General features: G+C 37.4%; 2 protein-coding genes across 5 annotated transcripts in view; one reads left to right on the top strand and one right to left on the bottom strand.

Annotated features, from left to right (window-relative positions):
- The first annotated feature begins 576 nt into the window (after positions 1-576).
- On the top strand, positions 577-13,717 carry LOC128678431 (uncharacterized protein). The gene is made up of 13 exons (XM_053759978.2): positions 577-764; positions 3,547-3,664; positions 4,176-4,393; positions 5,864-6,014; positions 6,506-6,733; positions 7,862-8,049; positions 8,637-8,708; positions 9,403-9,526; positions 10,380-10,528; positions 10,834-10,951; positions 11,720-11,831; positions 12,121-12,240; positions 12,707-13,717. Exons 1-13 carry the CDS (start codon positions 667-669, stop codon positions 12,877-12,879), a joined length of 1,869 nt encoding a protein of 622 aa, XP_053615953.1. The 5' UTR covers positions 577-666; the 3' UTR covers positions 12,880-13,717.
- LOC128678429 (uncharacterized protein) overlaps positions 13,312-17,280 on the bottom strand; it is a 22,690-nt gene continuing 18,721 nt past the window's right edge. For all 4 annotated transcript variants that reach the window (XM_053759974.2, XM_053759975.2, XM_053759976.2 and 1 more), the window contains exon 3: positions 13,312-16,865. In XM_053759974.2, coding sequence (XP_053615949.1) covers positions 14,873-16,865 — 1,993 coding nt within the window. In that variant the 3' untranslated portion in view covers positions 13,312-14,872. The remainder of the gene's footprint in view (positions 16,866-17,280) is intronic.

The raw sequence follows: 17,280 nt of genomic DNA, 5'->3' as shown, positions 1-17,280 counted from the left end.
TTGAAAATTGGCGCTTTTTGCCTCCATTGGCAATGTTTGTGTACCTTAGTTGTACTCGTAGCGCCATCTGAGCTTTGCGTAATATGCCCTATTAATAAATGACTATATTTTCATTTACTTATCCTTTCATCTTATTTATCATATTTGGACGTAGGATCCAACCACAAAATGTCACTTTTGAGGTATTGAAGATTGAAGTTCATGTCAGATCTATCCATCGATTTTTCCCAATATCGCCACCCGAATATTTGTTGTATGTTTTCATAAACGAATGCTTACATAATGAAAGGATTAATAAAGTACTCTAAAATAAACGTTTTAATCGACATAGCAAAGGCGGTAAAGCTTTTGTATACCTAACATATAACTCTGGCGGGATAAATGTACAGTAATACTCCCTATTCGCGCTTTTTGCCAATGTTTCCTCCATTGGCAATGTTTGTTAACCGTAGTTGTACCAGTAGCGCCATCTGAGCTGAGCTTGTGTAATCTAAAATAAATTAACGAAATCTGTCACTGTCACTATCATCATGTCACAATATCACAATTTTGTTTTATATTTCATTGGAGAAAAAAATTAATCACATATAAACGCGGCGTGTGAGTGACCGGTCGTTAGCGTGATTGCGAAACTTTTCTAATAAAATAAGTGCAACAAACAACAAAATGAAAGGAGACAAGAACGTTGATATCCAAGCCCTCAAAGACATCGCCAACAAGCTAAGAATTGATAGTATTGTTGCTACAAACGCTTCAAAATCTGGGTATGTATCCATAACCTCAAACTTTGCCGCTTCAATGAAGGTCTAATGAAGGTTAGATGGCTTTTACTCTTACTAGAATCTGATTAGTTTGTCTTCTTTTAAAATTAACAAGTAAACGATTCTTCGAATTTTATTAGTATGTCATGAGATACTTAGGTAGGTATTTAAAATACTAATTTGATCGTTTTTATCGGTTCCTTGGTTACCGCAAGTGCCTACCTACTTAGCTATGTTGTCTAGAGGTCAAGCAAGTCCCAACCCAAGCGGCAACTTTATACCTCCCGTGTTTTATTATTCAACATGATTCCCATGTTCCCCAATAGCAATGTAACATATAGGTTATAATTTAACCACGTGACTACTTCTGTACAAAATTTTTAGTGCTAAATCTTTCAAGGCCAATTTTGATTCTGCTTTTACTTCTCAGCCGCCTGATAGGTGTCTAAATAGTGTACAGATACAGTACGCTATCACCTCAACATGAAGGACCGTACAGATTAACATGACATCGTAGTAATGACTAACGTAGGTAGGTACTTTGATCCTGTACTGTATTTGGTTTTGTACAGTACATTGCTATGTTATTGTGATGATACCACAATCTAAAGAAAACTGTCGTAAATCTGCAGCTTACCTATTTACTGCTTTAATTTCAATTCCATGCACACATGCCTTATTATTTATTAAATTAGCCTGAATATTGCAGTCTATATAGCAATAACATTTTTATTAGTAGGAGAATTTTATGTTTTAATGTGAAAGGAGTGACAAACATACTTTCCAATTTATAATATTAGTAGATAATTTTAGGTTTTCTTATTTCTGTCTTTATCAATGTAGTAATTAAAAAAATAATAACAACAACTGAAATAAATTTTACATACCTACCTAATGGCGGGAAATTGATAAGCTCATTCTATGTCTAACATCTTCTAGTAATAAACTGTGTTCATGTAATAAATACCTATTTGATTTGTCAATCTGTGTGACAGAAATAGTTTAATATATCACAGTAAGTTAACTGTGACCTCAACTTGTCATTAAGATCAACCTTGACTTACTAGTATCAGTAATGCTACTTACATAAGTGTTAAAATTTACGTAAACAGGTGATATTTCTTACAATACTGAGAATGCTTCCTGTGTTTAAAAAGTAATTGAAATCAATACTTAAATCAGAAACTATAATAGGACCATAGAAGTCCATGCACTATGTAGCATGTGGTTCCGCCTTACAATGGGAACACTCAATATTTTCCCTAAAAATGAAGATTTAGAGGTGATTTTACAACTGGCCACCTGCCTAACGTCAACTCTCCTTGGGAATGCTACTGTTGCCTATCAGCAGCCTGTAGGCGATGTGTTCTTTGTAGCCTCGTACGACATCCGCGGGAGGGTACGGCATATGGAGTGGGCCTATTCTAGGACTGACATGGATTTCTGAGTGGTAATAATGAGTGGGTATTATTATAATGATTTTGAATAGTTCGATGTTCTGTTGATTATATCTAATCTTCAAGATTGCTGGTCACTTACATGCCATGCTGTGTGCTATTTTTTAATGAGGTGAAAAATGTTATCAGTGTTTATTTCGCCTTATCAGTGTGGGAATCACTGGCTGGCGGAATGATTATGGATAATGAAGGAACTGATTATTATGTACAGATGTTATGATCGTGTTACTATACAAGGCCATTTATGTAAGGATGAAGTTTTATAGGCTATTGAATAACTTTATTTGTATGTTTTGAAAAAATAAAAACAGATGACAAGAAGTATCAAGTTTTTCACAACAACATTGTATAATTTCGTAATTAATTTGTTAAATTGTAATTACGAGTAAGCATGCAACACATTTTAATTAACAATAATATAAACACTAAATAATTAGTGCATGAATTATAATTCTGATGTGATGTAGATAATTATATTATTTCATTATTTACTTTAATTTTCTATGAATTTATATAGGTTATTGCTATTGCTCAAGATTAAACAAAATTAATATTTTAACAATATTATATTCATTTGACATTCAATTGAATAGTATCAAATCCTGTAACCATATACTCGTCTTGGAGATAAGATAAATATAATTCTCAGACTGACAATGGTAACTGATATACAATATGTATTCGCGTGTACTGATTTGTAAAAAAAGTATTTAAACTTTTTTTTAAATTATAAAACTCATCCCTGTCATGTCGGCGGGATCCAACCAAGTCGGAGCGACTATTACATTACAAACCACAACTAAATCCATGAGGCTGACATAGTCACACAAAGTGCACTGAAACCTTGTCGAAAATGAGAAAAAAAAACTAACTAAATGTGGCCTACCACCCTGATGAAATTTCCACTTCTTTTGTACTAGTCACAGACAATTTGATTTGGTTGGATCCAATTGACCGACAGGAAGGGATGTAGTTATACAAACGAAAGAGAACCAGAATGAAAGCAGGGCTTTCCTTTTCTGTTAGTTGGTTTGATCTGTGATCCAACATAGTTGGTCTGTTACAGAAATTAATAGGTACCTATGCTATGGCATATGGTTCCACCCTAGAATAGGAACAATCCCTTGGATGTCCTACAAAGTGATTAAAGAACATAGCCTAAGCAGATGATAGGCAAAAATAGCATTCCCGAGGAGGGTTGATGTCAATCAGGCGGCCGGTCATAAATTCTGATGTGACAGTTTATAATTTTAGGGTTGTTTTTTATGCTGGTCTCGGGGACAAGAGAAATGAAAATGGTTTTCCAACTATTTATCTTATCTTTCCAGTCACCCCACGTCATGCGCGTCAATGGCCGAGATCATGTCGGTGCTGTTCTTCCACACCATGCGCTACAAAGTCTCTGCGCCCAGGGACGCCTCCGCAGACAGGTTCATTCTGTCCAAGGTAATCATGCCGGCTACGGCTATACACTATCGGCGAACAGTTCGCCAAACTTTGATTCGGCATACATTGCTGCTTTTTCTACGGCATCTGTGTGAATTCTGCGATACAAAAGGCATTAAGCTATCTAGCTATATAGTTATTAGTGTAATCATATTTGGTTGAGTGTTGACGAATAGTGTGTGTGACTACTTGTCGCTAGATGAGTGTTGACGAATAATGTGTGTGACTACTTGCCGCTAGATAGCGGCAAAGTCATGTCATGTTTTGGCTACAAAACTTAACTACTTATTTTTATCTCTCTACTTTGTATATCGCTTGTCTGAGCATTTTCCTGGTCTCTTCCTCAGCTCTGCCGGCACCCTAGCCACCTAACCATCCCATAATTTTTTTCTTTAATAATCATCTATGTACAGACATAGCCTTAGAATTTTATTATATGTATAGATTTCGATTTTCTATAGAGCTAATTTTACCATTTTTAATGCAATAAAGAAACTTATTCATTATTTAGGGTCATGCCGCCCCCATCCTATACGCGGCGTGGGCTGAGGCCGGCCTCTTCCCCCTGGACGACTTGAAGAACCTGCGCAAGCTGGACTCTGACCTCGAAGGTCACCCGACCCCCAGACTCAACTTCGTGGACGTGGGCACCGGCTCGCTGGGCCAGGGCCTGGCCGTCGCTGCCGGTATGGCCTATGTTGGCAAATACTTCGACCAGGCTCCTTACAGGTCATTTTTACTTTTTTATTCATAACTAGCTGCGCCCCGGGGCTTCGCTCCCGTGGGAATTTCGGTATAAAATGTACCCTATGTGTTATTCCAGGTTATATTCTACGCGTATACCAAATTTCGTAACAAACCGTCCAGTAGATGTTGCGTCAAACAGTCATATACGACAGACAGGTACATGATTTTCATGCGGTTTTCACCAATAGTGTGATTCCTGTGGAAGGTTTAGGTTGTATAATTTGAGCGAAGCCGGGACGGGCCGCTAGTTACATTATAAATGCGAAAGTCATGCTTTCAACGCTACGCCGATTTTGATGCATTTTCGAATAAATATAGTTAATGGCCCGGGGACAAATATTTATAGGCTAACACGAGCAGCTCTGCGGCTAACAGTCATTTCATAATTGAAGTCAAATGTTATTAAGAACTAGTACTATGGAAGCGTGGTATTCACGTTACGTCTTGTAACGTAATTTTCCAATATCAAATGACGTATATGTTCATGTGTGGCTGAAATGATGTCATACCGACTTATTAGGAGTGCTAAATGTATCTGATACTGATACTACACCTTTGTTCATTGAAGTGCTCGCATCCACAATACAAGTTAATAAAACGACCGCGTGCCTGACGTTAACCCTCCTTGGGAATGCTGTTGTTGGCTGTAAGCTACCAAAGCTGTGTCCCTTAGTCGCCTCGTACGATTTCCACGGAGGATATAGAGTGGTCCTATTAGATATTTTATTCTGTGAAATTGTGTTTTTATGCAAAATAGGGCAGGAAATGCTTTAAAAGTTACAAGCTTTTTTTAGTGAAACTTTTGGGTCAAGTCAAAGTTAAAATTTTGCATATGACATTATAAGCAGTTCCTCCAACTTGAAATTGTATAGAGGTAGAAAACATTCTATCTGGTACAATGTACTCTAGAATAGCACCCAAGGCACTTTTTATCCCGAAATTCTCACGGGAACGAAGCTCGGGGCGCAGGTAGTAATTAAAATGACGGGCCTTTCTCAATTTCAATGCAAATGTAAATAATTATTACTTTAAACCTACTTATATAGTCTTCTACCTGTTTCCTGTGTGCCAAAAAACCTGTAAAACTATTCTGCTAAATAACTTAATTGATAGTTGTTAATCATTGTAAATATGACAATGCAAAATTTCTAAAAGAAAAAATTATGGCGGGCACACAAATAAAACAAATAATATACACAGCCTCAAGTAACTCTTTTAGGGCTTTTTTGCTGGTAAAGTAGCCTAAAATAAATGTTATATATATCATACAGATAGCATTAAAAATTGTGTTTCACATGTGTTGGATAGGGCTAATTGACTAACCACATCCGGCAGATTTAACTAGCAGTTAGTTCATCTGTCAGATTACAATATGATAATTTACCAGAAAGTAGTAAACCCTAAAACTTATAAACTCTTTTTGTTTTTCATAGTGTATATAATTTTTTATAGGGTGTACTGCTTAGTCGGGGACGGTGAAGCCGCGGAGGGTAGCATCTGGGAGTCCCTGCACTTCGCAAGCCACTACAAGCTAGACAACCTGGTGGTCATCTTCGACGTCAACCGTCTGGGGCAGTCCGAGCCCACTTCTCTGCAGCACCAGGTGAGATTCGGGATTTTTGTTTATATCTCCATTGCGTAAAATTCTGCTTACTCTGTACTTAATTGTGGAGCTGATTATGAATTAACCAAAAAAGGCTTGTTGAAATCCTTATATTTATCTCCTCGCCCCGTGTCTGTATGTTCGCGGTAAACTCTAAAACTACTGAACAGATTTCAATTTTTTGTTCTTGATATTTTATGTATTTTTATTAACTAGCACAATGAGAAGCATTTCATAATACTATTATGTTTTGTAGACATATTGTGCAACATCATCGAGTGCCGTCCTTGTCAAAAAAAAGTAATCAGATATATTATAATGGTTTGATAAATTTATCGTTAGTTTATGTAATTGTGATAAGCGTTGTATGTACCGACAAATATTTTTTAATACTTTATTATTATTATTTTAATATTTATTAAAACTGTTTTTCAATACTTTTTGTATATATGACAGTTTGTGCCACAATAAATTTTAAAAAAATCTTCCAGTTGAACGTATACGACGCCCGACTAAAATCCTTCGGTCTCCACTCGCTCGTGGTCGACGGCCATGACGTCACAGAGCTGGTGAAGGCATTCGACGAGGCCGCCGGCACCGCGGGCAAGCCCACGGCCATTGTGGCCAAGACCTTCAAGGGCAAGGGATTCCCCGGCATTGAGGACTTGGAGAACTGGCATGGAAAGGCCTTGGGACCTGATGGGGAGAAGATCATCAAGGTATTAGATATGTTTTAAATCTTTTATTATAATATCACTTATATAAAAATATGTAAATTACTTATATATATATTTTTTTTATATATTATTAGAAAAAAACATTGTAAGAAACAATAATGGTATCCTGGCATGATAGGGACCACTGCTCAAATGAGTTTCTTTCGGCATTTCTTCTCAGCAGTGGTCGTGCCGAAATGACAGTAGTTTGTAGCTTGTGAGAAATAACTATTTAATATAAAAAATACAAGAAAAAATGCCTGTGAAGGTTTAATTTCTGAATAAATGATTCTAATTTTGAAATTGAATTTATGTAAAAAAAATTGTGATTGCGATCTTAATTTTTTTTTCCATCATGTTTATTTCATACTTATTCTACAAGTGAAGCTCTTTCAGGTAGGAGCCGGTTATACAATCACAACTGAATCTCAAAAAATCACGGTTTAAATTTTACGATAACCCTAGGTTTTGCGGCGTCATAGAACCGGATGTAACCAGGGACACAAATGGAACGAAAAACATATTCGGAATTTATTTTTTCAACTTAACACGTTTGCGTACGCTCGAGAGACACGATAGAATTTTAATTATTATCACTGCTATAGCCGTCGTACGTACTCAAACTTGGCCCAGTAATAATGTATCGATGTAAGCACCAGAGAGTATTGAATGCGCAATACAATATTGTACATTTATGAATCTTGTGCTAGATCAACTTGTATGTCGTACTCACGTGACCACCGTTGGTTGATGTGGGCAGTAGCATCCACACAATGTCTCCGTCTTAGTAACAAAATGATAGATTGATAGATCAACTTATCTTATGTTGCACTATTTACAGGAAATATATAATTTGTAGTAGGGATCCCTTTTTTCTTTGCATAATTTTTTTCATAATATAGTTAATCTGTTAAATATTTTTTTATTTTACGCTAAGAAATAAATCGATAAAAAATATGTTGTTGGCACAAGTGTGTGCGCACATTATTTCGGGACAAAAAGTACCTTATGTTATACCAGGTTATATTCTACTTGTATACTAAATTTCATAACAATCCGTCCAGTCGATTGTGCGTGAAAGAGTAACAAACACATACAATACATCCTCACAAAGTTTCTCATTTCTTGCAGCACCTGCAAAGCCAAATCAAGAACGCCACCGTATCGCTGAAACCCAAGCCGCCGCTGAGCGAGGCGCCGCACGTGCACCTGCGCGACGTGACGCTGTCGTCGCCGCCCGCGTACGCGCGCGGGCAGCTCGTGGCCACGCGCCTCGCCTACGGCACAGCTTTGAAGAAAATCGCTGATACCAACATGCGGTATGTATTACATTACATTATGCTTAGAATTGACGACCTCAAACCTCAACCTAAAGTGCTCGCCTCTGAACCGAGGGGTCCCGGGTTCGATCCCCGGTCGGGTCATGATGGAAAATTATCTTTTTCTGATTAACCCGGGTCTTGGATGTTTATTTTTATATGTATTTGTGATAAAATATTAGCGTTGAGGTAGTATCCCGTACAGAAGTATCGTACTTACTTTGGGGCTAGCTCAATCTGTGTGATTTGTCCTAATATATTCATTTTATTTATTAATAACTCTATTCTTTAGTTCTTCAGAAAAGGCGTAATGAGATTCATTTGGTCATTACTCGCATTTTAACAGGGTATCCACAGTTCTCAGAATCAATCTTTAACTAAAGCACGTTTCGCCGAAAAACTTTATATCTTATCATGTTCTTACTGTTCTTGTTTGTTAACCTAACCATGAATTTACCGATTATTTTAATTCAACCTTTGAGAAACCAAAAAAATTTTCGATGAAGAGTGATTCTGTGAACTCTGTGATATCGGTAGTCCTGTTTTTTTTTCACAATAATTGGTAAAATTAAACTCTGTTTTTGCAGTGTGATCGCCCTCGACGGAGACACCAAGAATTCAACCTTCAGTGACAAATTGCGCAACGCTTACCCGGATAGGTATGATGATAAATATATAATAATATAATGGTAAAGGTATGACCTCTTCCATTTTACTTTACTTTTATTAGCTAGTAGTTTGTAGGCTTTTGAAAATTACTATATAATTTAAAATTTGACATGAAAAATTGGCTGTGAAAAATTTGACTTCGATTTTTACATTTACGTCATAGTTTACATAAAATTCTTTGGCGCTATGTATACAACCGATTTTATAATGATTGATTATATTTAATTTCACGTGCTCTAACGACATTTTCGTGTCATTGTTTTATTTTATGGTTTCACAAAATAAAAATCAAAAAACTTCAAAAATTCTTGTTCTTTAGAATCAGGTACACTGATAAACGTTATTATTTACAACATGTAAAACTAATTAAGATTGTGAGATATTGGTTCTGGAACCAAACATTAAAGTATATAATTTATTATATAATATTTATTATATTTATAAGTTTTACTACAGCCGGGACGGGTTGCTAGTCATAACTAATATTATAAATGCAAAAGTAGGTTTGTTTGTTTGTTTGTTTGTTACCTCTTCATGTTTTATCCACTTAACCAATCTTCTTGAAATTTTGAAGTACCGAGAAGGACCAGGAAGGAGGATAGGGTATCTTTCAACCCGGAAAAATAATTGTTCCCGTGGGGAAATGGGCAAAAACTAGTAATTAATAAAATTCCATCAATACAGATACATCGAATGCTTCATCGCGGAACAGAATTTGGTGGGAGTGGCCACCGGCGCCGCCTGCCGCGACCGCGCCGTGGTGTTCGCGTCCACCTTCGCCGCCTTCTTCACCAGGACCTTCGATCAGGTACGTGGGAATTGTGGGAAATGTGGGAATGGGAGCTTACGCTAGCGAATTCGCCGCTAGGGAAGCATAGGGGGAAGAAATTTATCACGCACTGAGTTATAATTTTATTTTTGAATGCATAGGTATGTTGTGCATTTATAAACTCTGTGCTAGATCAACTTGTTTGTCGTACTCACGTGACCACCGTTGGTCGATGTGGGCAGTAGCATTCACACAAAATGAACTAATATTATAAAAAAAATTGCCTCAAATTTGTATGTTGTTGTTAAAAAATGCACATAATACTTTAAATTTTAGATCACAATAAGAACAGAATTTTGTAGAGTTTCGAAGAGAATAAATCTCGTAACTTCCAGTACGACTTACATCTGCATTTGTTTTGTTACTTTCCGCTTTCATGCTCTCAGTAGTATGCTAATAAGAGATAGATATCTCTTTTGGAGTTGAGACTATAACGACTCGACAAGGACCACGCGAAGTTTATGTCAATTAAACAAAAATACAGTCAGCTTAAAAAAAAAATCTTTACATAATTTTTTCGTCACAAAATTAGTCTAAAATAAAGATCCATACTAATATTATAAATAAGAATGTCTTTCACGCGTTCACCAGATATTGATGAAATTCCCAGGTCAAAAACATTCAAATTCAATTCCAAAATTATTTATTCAACCTAGTATGATATACATCACTTATTGACATTAAAAATTTACTGAAATCTAAATCTACCGGCGACTTTCAAAGCGCAGGTGAAAAAGAAGCGGTGCAACAAACTTTTCTTTAATAACGTCAATAGACAACGAGGTTGGAGCCGCGTGCGCAACAGCTGGATATTAAAAAATGTTGTTTTCAGATCCGCATGGGCGCCATCAGTCAATCGAACATAAACCTGGCAGGGTCGCACTGCGGGGTCAGCATCGGCGAAGATGGACCTTCCCAGATGGGACTCGAAGATCTGGCGCTGTTCAGAGCTGTGCCCACCGCCACTGTCTTCTATCCCTCGTAAGTACACACCAACATCAATCGGCAGGGTCGCACTGTACCGTCATTTTATCATACAACAAATAGTTTTAGGTAGATCTAGCCCAGCCTCCATACATTTCTACAACGACACCTATCATCTACTTCCGCTTGTCGTACAGAGTTTAAATTTCCCACGTCGCTTTAGTTACATGACGTTGTATTATTATGATTAGCATGACATAAGCGTAGCCAGGATTGGCTCCCAACGAGGGAACTTCTCAACGGTTTACAGCACGGACAAGCTTGTAGAAAAAATGTCATTAAACTTCGTTTAAAATTACCAGTGACGCAGTGTCGACAGAACGCGCGGTGGAGCTGGCGGCCAACACGAAGGGCATCTGCTATCTGCGGACCTCGAGACCAAACACCGCCATACTGTACCCTAATGATGAGGTCTTCAAGGTAAACTATCAAGCTAAACCAGGTTAGGTATACACACATGAACAAACATACTAATAAATTGTACCGATATCTTGCCTATTCCTAAATTTGCAATCACTTCAAGCTGAAATATGTCTGAAATATCTTTCATGTCACATATTGAAATCTGGACTAGCTGGCGCTTTAGACAGAGAAAACTTCGTGATATATTTCGTTTCCCTCATACAATAAAGAGAAACTCTTATGAAGAATGATAAAAAACGGGACAGAACACTGTATTTTGTTCTTCATCGTGTGACCAGCCGGTTTGGCTTTGGGATGGAAATTTTCTATTTAATTTGCCTCTTAATATTTAGTTTCATTTGTCTTCGCAATATACAAAACAATTACACAAATGAATAGTTGTAATATTGCATAATAATTTTATTTAAACAATTCCAATCACTTCAAATACAGCTTCATCTAGGTTTAGCCCGTATTATAAAGATACACATACGGTCTAAATTTAGGTGCATAAGATGCAGGTGATTAAATGTAGATTATATAGGATTTTTTTTGTCGATTTGGTTTGTTATAATGACTGGGCTTTTGCCCACAACTTCGTATGTGAGTAAAAATCGTTTCCCGTGGGAATTTCAGGAAGTCCCTTCTTAGTGCTCCCCTACACTGTTCTATGAACCTACACACCAAATTTCAGCTTTCTACGCCCAGTGGTTTCGGCTGTGCGTTGTCTGTCAGTCAGTCACTCAGTAACGGAAAAGTTTTATATATATAGATTGATATTCGCAGGTGGGTCAAGCTAAGATCGTGCGCGAATCGCCCAAAGACAAAGTGTTGTTGATCGGCGCCGGCATCACGCTGCACGAGGCTCTAGCCGCTGCTGACACACTCAAAGCCGAAGGTATGCTTCTGATTATAGTACAGCGTACTTGAAGGTGAAGACGTCGACGCTCAATGGCCGAGGGCATCACCCAAATCCCAAGTCTGTTTGATTTATACCTATTATATGATCTAGAGTACCTTATGTGTTATTCCAGGTTATATTCTACTTTATGTATCAAATTTCATAACAATCCGTTCAGTAGATTTTGCGTGAAAGATTAACAAACACTAATCTTTACAAACTTTCGCATTTATAATATTAGTAGCATAACTATGTTTACTACAAATGAATGTATATATCGTAACAGGTGTGGAGGCCCGAGTGCTGGACCCATTCACCATCAAGCCGCTGGACGAGGCGGCCGTAGTCAGGCACGCGCGCGCGGCGCACGGCCGCGTTGTGGTCGTCGAGGACCACTACCAGGCTGGTTCGTAGCTATTTGGATGTCGTCATCATCGTTGACAACCTTCATTAAGATTGCTCTATTCCCATTAAGTGGGAAACAGGATTTGAATATATTAAATATTCGAGTCCGGAGATAATAAAGACATTGAACAACAATCATCGCAGTCCGATCGGCCGCGCGAGAATTGAGCGCTGAAGTAATTGTGCGCTGGGAACATGCGACACTAGCTCCACCACGGCGGCTGCGGCAGCGCGAGGGAGCAATGGTGCCCGCGCATGCGTCAATATAGATCGATAAGGCGGCGGATATTGATGACACACATGACAATCATAAAAACTTCAATAGCAGTTTTCGAGTGCATTTTTTTTCATTAGTAGTTATCATAGAGATTATCCTTTCATCTCTTCTACTTCCTTTTCCATTCTATTTTTAAAATTGATTACCCTTTTTACAAGAAGAGAGAATGATGAATACAATTTGTATCCAGGTGGAGTCGGTGAGGCAGTCCTGTCAGCGCTGGCGCTGGAGCGCGACGTGATCGTGAAGCACATATTCGTGCGCGAGGTGCCGCGCTCGGGCGCGCCCAGCGCGCTGCTGGACAGGTACGGGCTGTCCGCGCCGCACGTGGCCGCGGCGGCGCGCGCCATCCTCAAGGCGTAAGGGACCACCGCGTGCTGTTCTTGTACTAAATTGTTCTGCATTTATCCGCTAGATGGCGACACCTTGATGTTCAAGTGGTTAGGCTAGAATGATTGGGCCCATTTGTAATGTGATTTTGTACACAGATTTCTCGTAATGTCTCGCTTAGATTGTGAAATTTACCTATGTAATTGAATTACAATTAGGTGCTGTGATAAAAGTTTGATAATATATCATTGTGGAAATTCGTTTACGTTAAATTTTACATTCCAAGTTTAGAATGAATAAAGGAATGATTACAAGAACAGCGACGTCAATTTTGAAACCATAGACAATGTACGAATCCATATTTATGGTTATGATAAGTCTATGGTCCGTAGTTCCTAAGCATCGTTTTTGTCGATAGAGATATCGATGTCGTTTGTTATGCATTTACACAAATGAAGATCTATCTTTTTATATATATCTATAAGTGCCTTTACATAGTATGCTGAACAAGGTATATAGACTGTTGGTTTTTGGATGGATTTTTGAAGGGTTAGCTCGTAAGGACATAGTGTTAAAATCCAATATGTTGGTATATTTTAAGATTTTATTCATGCCAGCTTATATTTGATGGGGCCAAGGCTATGTTTTAATTGTTTATTTAAAAATTATGCACAAATGATTAAAAAAATAGTTTTTTTTTTCCATGTTTTTCTAATATGTGGGCTTCCTTTCTCATTGTTATAAATAATAGACTTAACATATTTTGGTTAATGTTTAATTGGGACGTTTTACATTCCTGTTGATTGCATTTTCATATATTTTTCATCACAGAATAAATCGATTTCTGTAATAAACTTTTTGATTATAAAAACGTATTTTATTCGTATAAAAACATATATTAATATATTATATAACTGTATAACTGTACACATTAACAATAATAAGTGAGCTTAAATTAGTGACTAGATTGCCTCTCATTTTTGTATGTACACTCTTACATATATTATTTGAACTATCTTACAGCTTAGTTAGAGGTGATTGACTAGCTCTGTTAGTATGCATTATTATAGCCTAAAATCAGAGATCGGAAAAGGGCGATTTAGTTTTGGCACGGCATTGATTTCAAATTGTAAAGTATTAATAATAACCACAATTAAAGTTTTGACATTCGATAAGCAACGAAATATATTTTTTGGGCATTTTAAACAAAACATATCTTATTATATATTATAACATATCCTTCACTGTATAATCATGAATAAGAACAGAAAATTTAATAATTCACAAAATATACAAATATTGTTTATGAATTATTATATTTACTTAAAACGTTGAAAAAATAGATATTCTTTCTTGCGATTTATTATTGCCACGGCAAAGTATCAAGACACTAAACTTCAATGCCATTCAATATTCAACCTTTATATATGTATTACATATTTAGTAGGTCCTCCGAGTTTGAGAGTTTTACTCTCAAAATATTATGTTGTAAGTACAAAACATTATAGCTTGACAATTCTAGTAAGGAACGAAAGAGTAGATATACAATATTATTTCATTTCATTCAAAAAATTTAAAAACATCGTTTAGTTGTACAAAGGCTTTTATATGACATGTTCTTTGTGCAATTAAACCTAAGCGTTTATATTACCAAAGCCTGTTAAAATAGTTTCAAAACAATCGAGATCCTAAGTCTATTAGTCAAACTCACTACATTAATTTAAAATCACTTCCTTCAAAATATTTGTAGAAGCTTATTTTGAATGACGAAACTAAGTAAATGTCTAATTCCGAAGCTTAATTATTGTATGTATTTACATCCGGGTACTATACAAACGAAAAATATCATTTAGACAACAAAACAAAACAGTGGACGGAGCGGCGAATTTGCACAATTTCATATTTTTTTACATCTCACTACGTACTCAATAAATGCATATTATTTAGCCACCAACAGTTTTAGTAGCCAAGATTCTATTTATTAATATATTTACACTTCTTTGGTTCAAAAAGAACGATGAACATATCAACTCCATTCGGTTGGAGGGTCATTTGCAGGCGGTTGTTCAGGGGGCACTTCTGTGTTATTCGCTCTTTCGTCCAATTCCCCTGGAAGATAATCCTTCCAACTCCTAAAAAGGTATCTCGTAAACTTCCTTAGCTGTCTGAACTTGCAGTAGGTGGCCCCTTCAGCGGACTGCAACTGCTGAGTTTGAATCAAAAATCCCTTCTCTTTAAATGTCTGTTCTAACTTTTCTCTTTGCAAACTTTTTCTAGACTTCCTCTTCTTCTTGCTCAAATCTTCTTTACTTGTACTTTGACTGTCAACTTTCGTGGACACCGACGCCTCTGGCTCTGTTGATCTCCCTTGATTTGAATCCCTGTGCAAGTAATCGTAGCCTTTATTTCCTTTATTACCAGTCCCGCTGTAGTATCTAAAATTGCCTCCAGAATCTACTGATAGCATCTTCTTTTCTTGCAAAGATGGTTTCGATCCTCCCGTGAATTTGAACTTGCAAATGCTGACTTCGGTTGTAGGCGTTGTTGAATTAGTCTTTGAAGGTATCGGGGGTATGAAAATGGCCGAACGTTTCCTCTTCACAGGCCCTGAAACAGGGTTGGGTGAAGTCCTTTTCATTTTCGTCTGATCCGGGCTCCTTTTCACTTCTTCCACTTGCTTTATCACTTTCGGGTCTAAGAGTTCAGATATTTGTTTGAGCACTAATTTATTTTTACTTTCATCTAACGAAGAGTTCGCTTCGGAAGACGCGGTTTCACTTACACTGTTTGGTGTTGACGGACTTTTGTCCTGGTCTTCTAAAGGTATTTGTCCTGCAGCTAGCTTTTGGTAATACAGCAGTTGTGTCTGCAAAGCTAATGGATGCATGTAGATGCCGGCGTTAGGCCAGTAAACGTATCCGGGGAATTTCCCATCTACATCTGCGCAAGAAGTGGATTGAGCTGGTTCAGATAAGGTCGGCGACACGTTTCTCGTCTGCCGCGAAAGATCCGGGGAACTGCTAGCTGTTGAAGGCAATAGATTCGTATTCCTTTGTATAACAGATATGGCATTGGGTTGTTCAGTCTTAATTTCTGCCTCCATAGTCTCTTGGGTATCAGCATCTACCTCGGTTTTGACTTCTGGCGCTGAAGTATAAATGTTCCCGAATTTCTTTTGGATCTGTATTTTTAATTCGTGCAAGTCTCTGATGCAGAGATTGAGTGGCTCGTCGTCGCTGTGGAGAGGCCCGGGGATGGTCAGCGGTGCTTCGGGCATCGGTTCGTCTGGACTATTGAACCTTTGAGGAGAAAGTGTTTCCAGTCTTCTTTTGTTTTCAGCGCACAATTTCCGTTCTAATAAATTAGAAATTATTTTATTCTGTAAATCAGTTTTAGAAGAGCTCGTTACGTTGTCTGTCCTGAATTGTGAGCATAAACTGAGAGGATTGGCTTTGTCTTGAGCGGGGGGAGGTTGCCCGGGCACGACTGTTCCGTAGTTCTCATAAATGAGATGGCATATATCTGCTTTCTTCGGCTTTCGTCCTCTCCTTGGTTTGGAGTTGTTGAGCGTCATTTCGCCCATGTATGGAAGATCTTCGTAAGTCATAATCTTGCTTGGAGCGATAGCTGGATTCTTCTTTTTCTTGTCGTCGATTTTATTTGGAGCTTTAGCCATGTTTGTTGGAGTAGGCACAGTCAGCGTTCCTGTTTCATTCTGAATTCCCGCTAGCCTCTGAGCCCAGATCTTGAAGGTTTCATTTGTGATGTTATTGATATCAAAAGTGGGTTCTTGTTTTGGCTTTTCCGGAGGTTTTTGGGGTTTTTTAACGTTAGCTTTCTGTAGACTTTGTTCGTAATGGTCAAGGTACTCCTGCGGCAACGCCTGGTGGTGGAACTTGAGTTTCCATCGGTTCTTCTGCCGGTTTCTGACGAGCTTCTGTTTCGGCTGTTCAGATTTCTCCGATCGCTCTTTGCTGGCTGATAGTAACTGCTGCCTCAGAAGTTCTTTATTTTCTGACCTGGAAATGAAAATTGTAAGCTTTAGACCTAATGTTATTAGTTTAAATGCCTACATTTGAACTATTTTTTTGTTTACTAAGTTATATGAATAAAACTTGAAGCGGACTCCTTGTGCCTGAGAGGTGCTATGTTTAGACATAATAAAATCATTTTCATCGCACACCAAATTAATGGCCTTTTGTGTTTTCACTAATTATTTCGTTAAAATTGGCTATTTGCTTGGATAAAATATAAAATGCTTAAATACATTTAAATAATCAAACATGATAATTAAATGTCACTTTAATTCATCAGTTTCGTAAATTATGCTTACCTACTATTTTTTTTTAAAGTTCTCATATATAGTAAGAATGCTATTGAACTTCTGACGGTAAATTATTATCATTGTTTTTGACTGATGTCAAAAACAAAAGA

This window comes from Plodia interpunctella, chromosome 19, assembly GCF_027563975.2.
Source record: "Plodia interpunctella isolate USDA-ARS_2022_Savannah chromosome 19, ilPloInte3.2, whole genome shotgun sequence".
Lineage (NCBI taxonomy): Eukaryota > Metazoa > Arthropoda > Insecta > Lepidoptera > Pyralidae > Plodia > Plodia interpunctella.
The sequence above is the reverse complement of the archived record's forward strand: the minus strand, read 5'-3'. Positions and strand labels throughout refer to the sequence as shown.

What these genes read in the sequence shown, in the direction of transcription:
- LOC128678431 (XM_053759978.2), top strand. Translation starts at nt 667, where the DNA reads ATGAAAGGAGACAAGAACGTTGATATCCAAGCCCTCAAAGACATCGCC. An exon ending in ATCGCTGATACCAACATGCG is followed by an intron (nt 8,050 to 8,636) that starts GTATGTATTACA and finishes CTGTTTTTGCAG; the next exon opens with TGTGATCGCCCTCGACGGAG. An exon ending in CTAATGATGAGGTCTTCAAG is followed by an intron (nt 10,952 to 11,719) that starts GTAAACTATCAA and finishes TGATATTCGCAG; the next exon opens with GTGGGTCAAGCTAAGATCGT.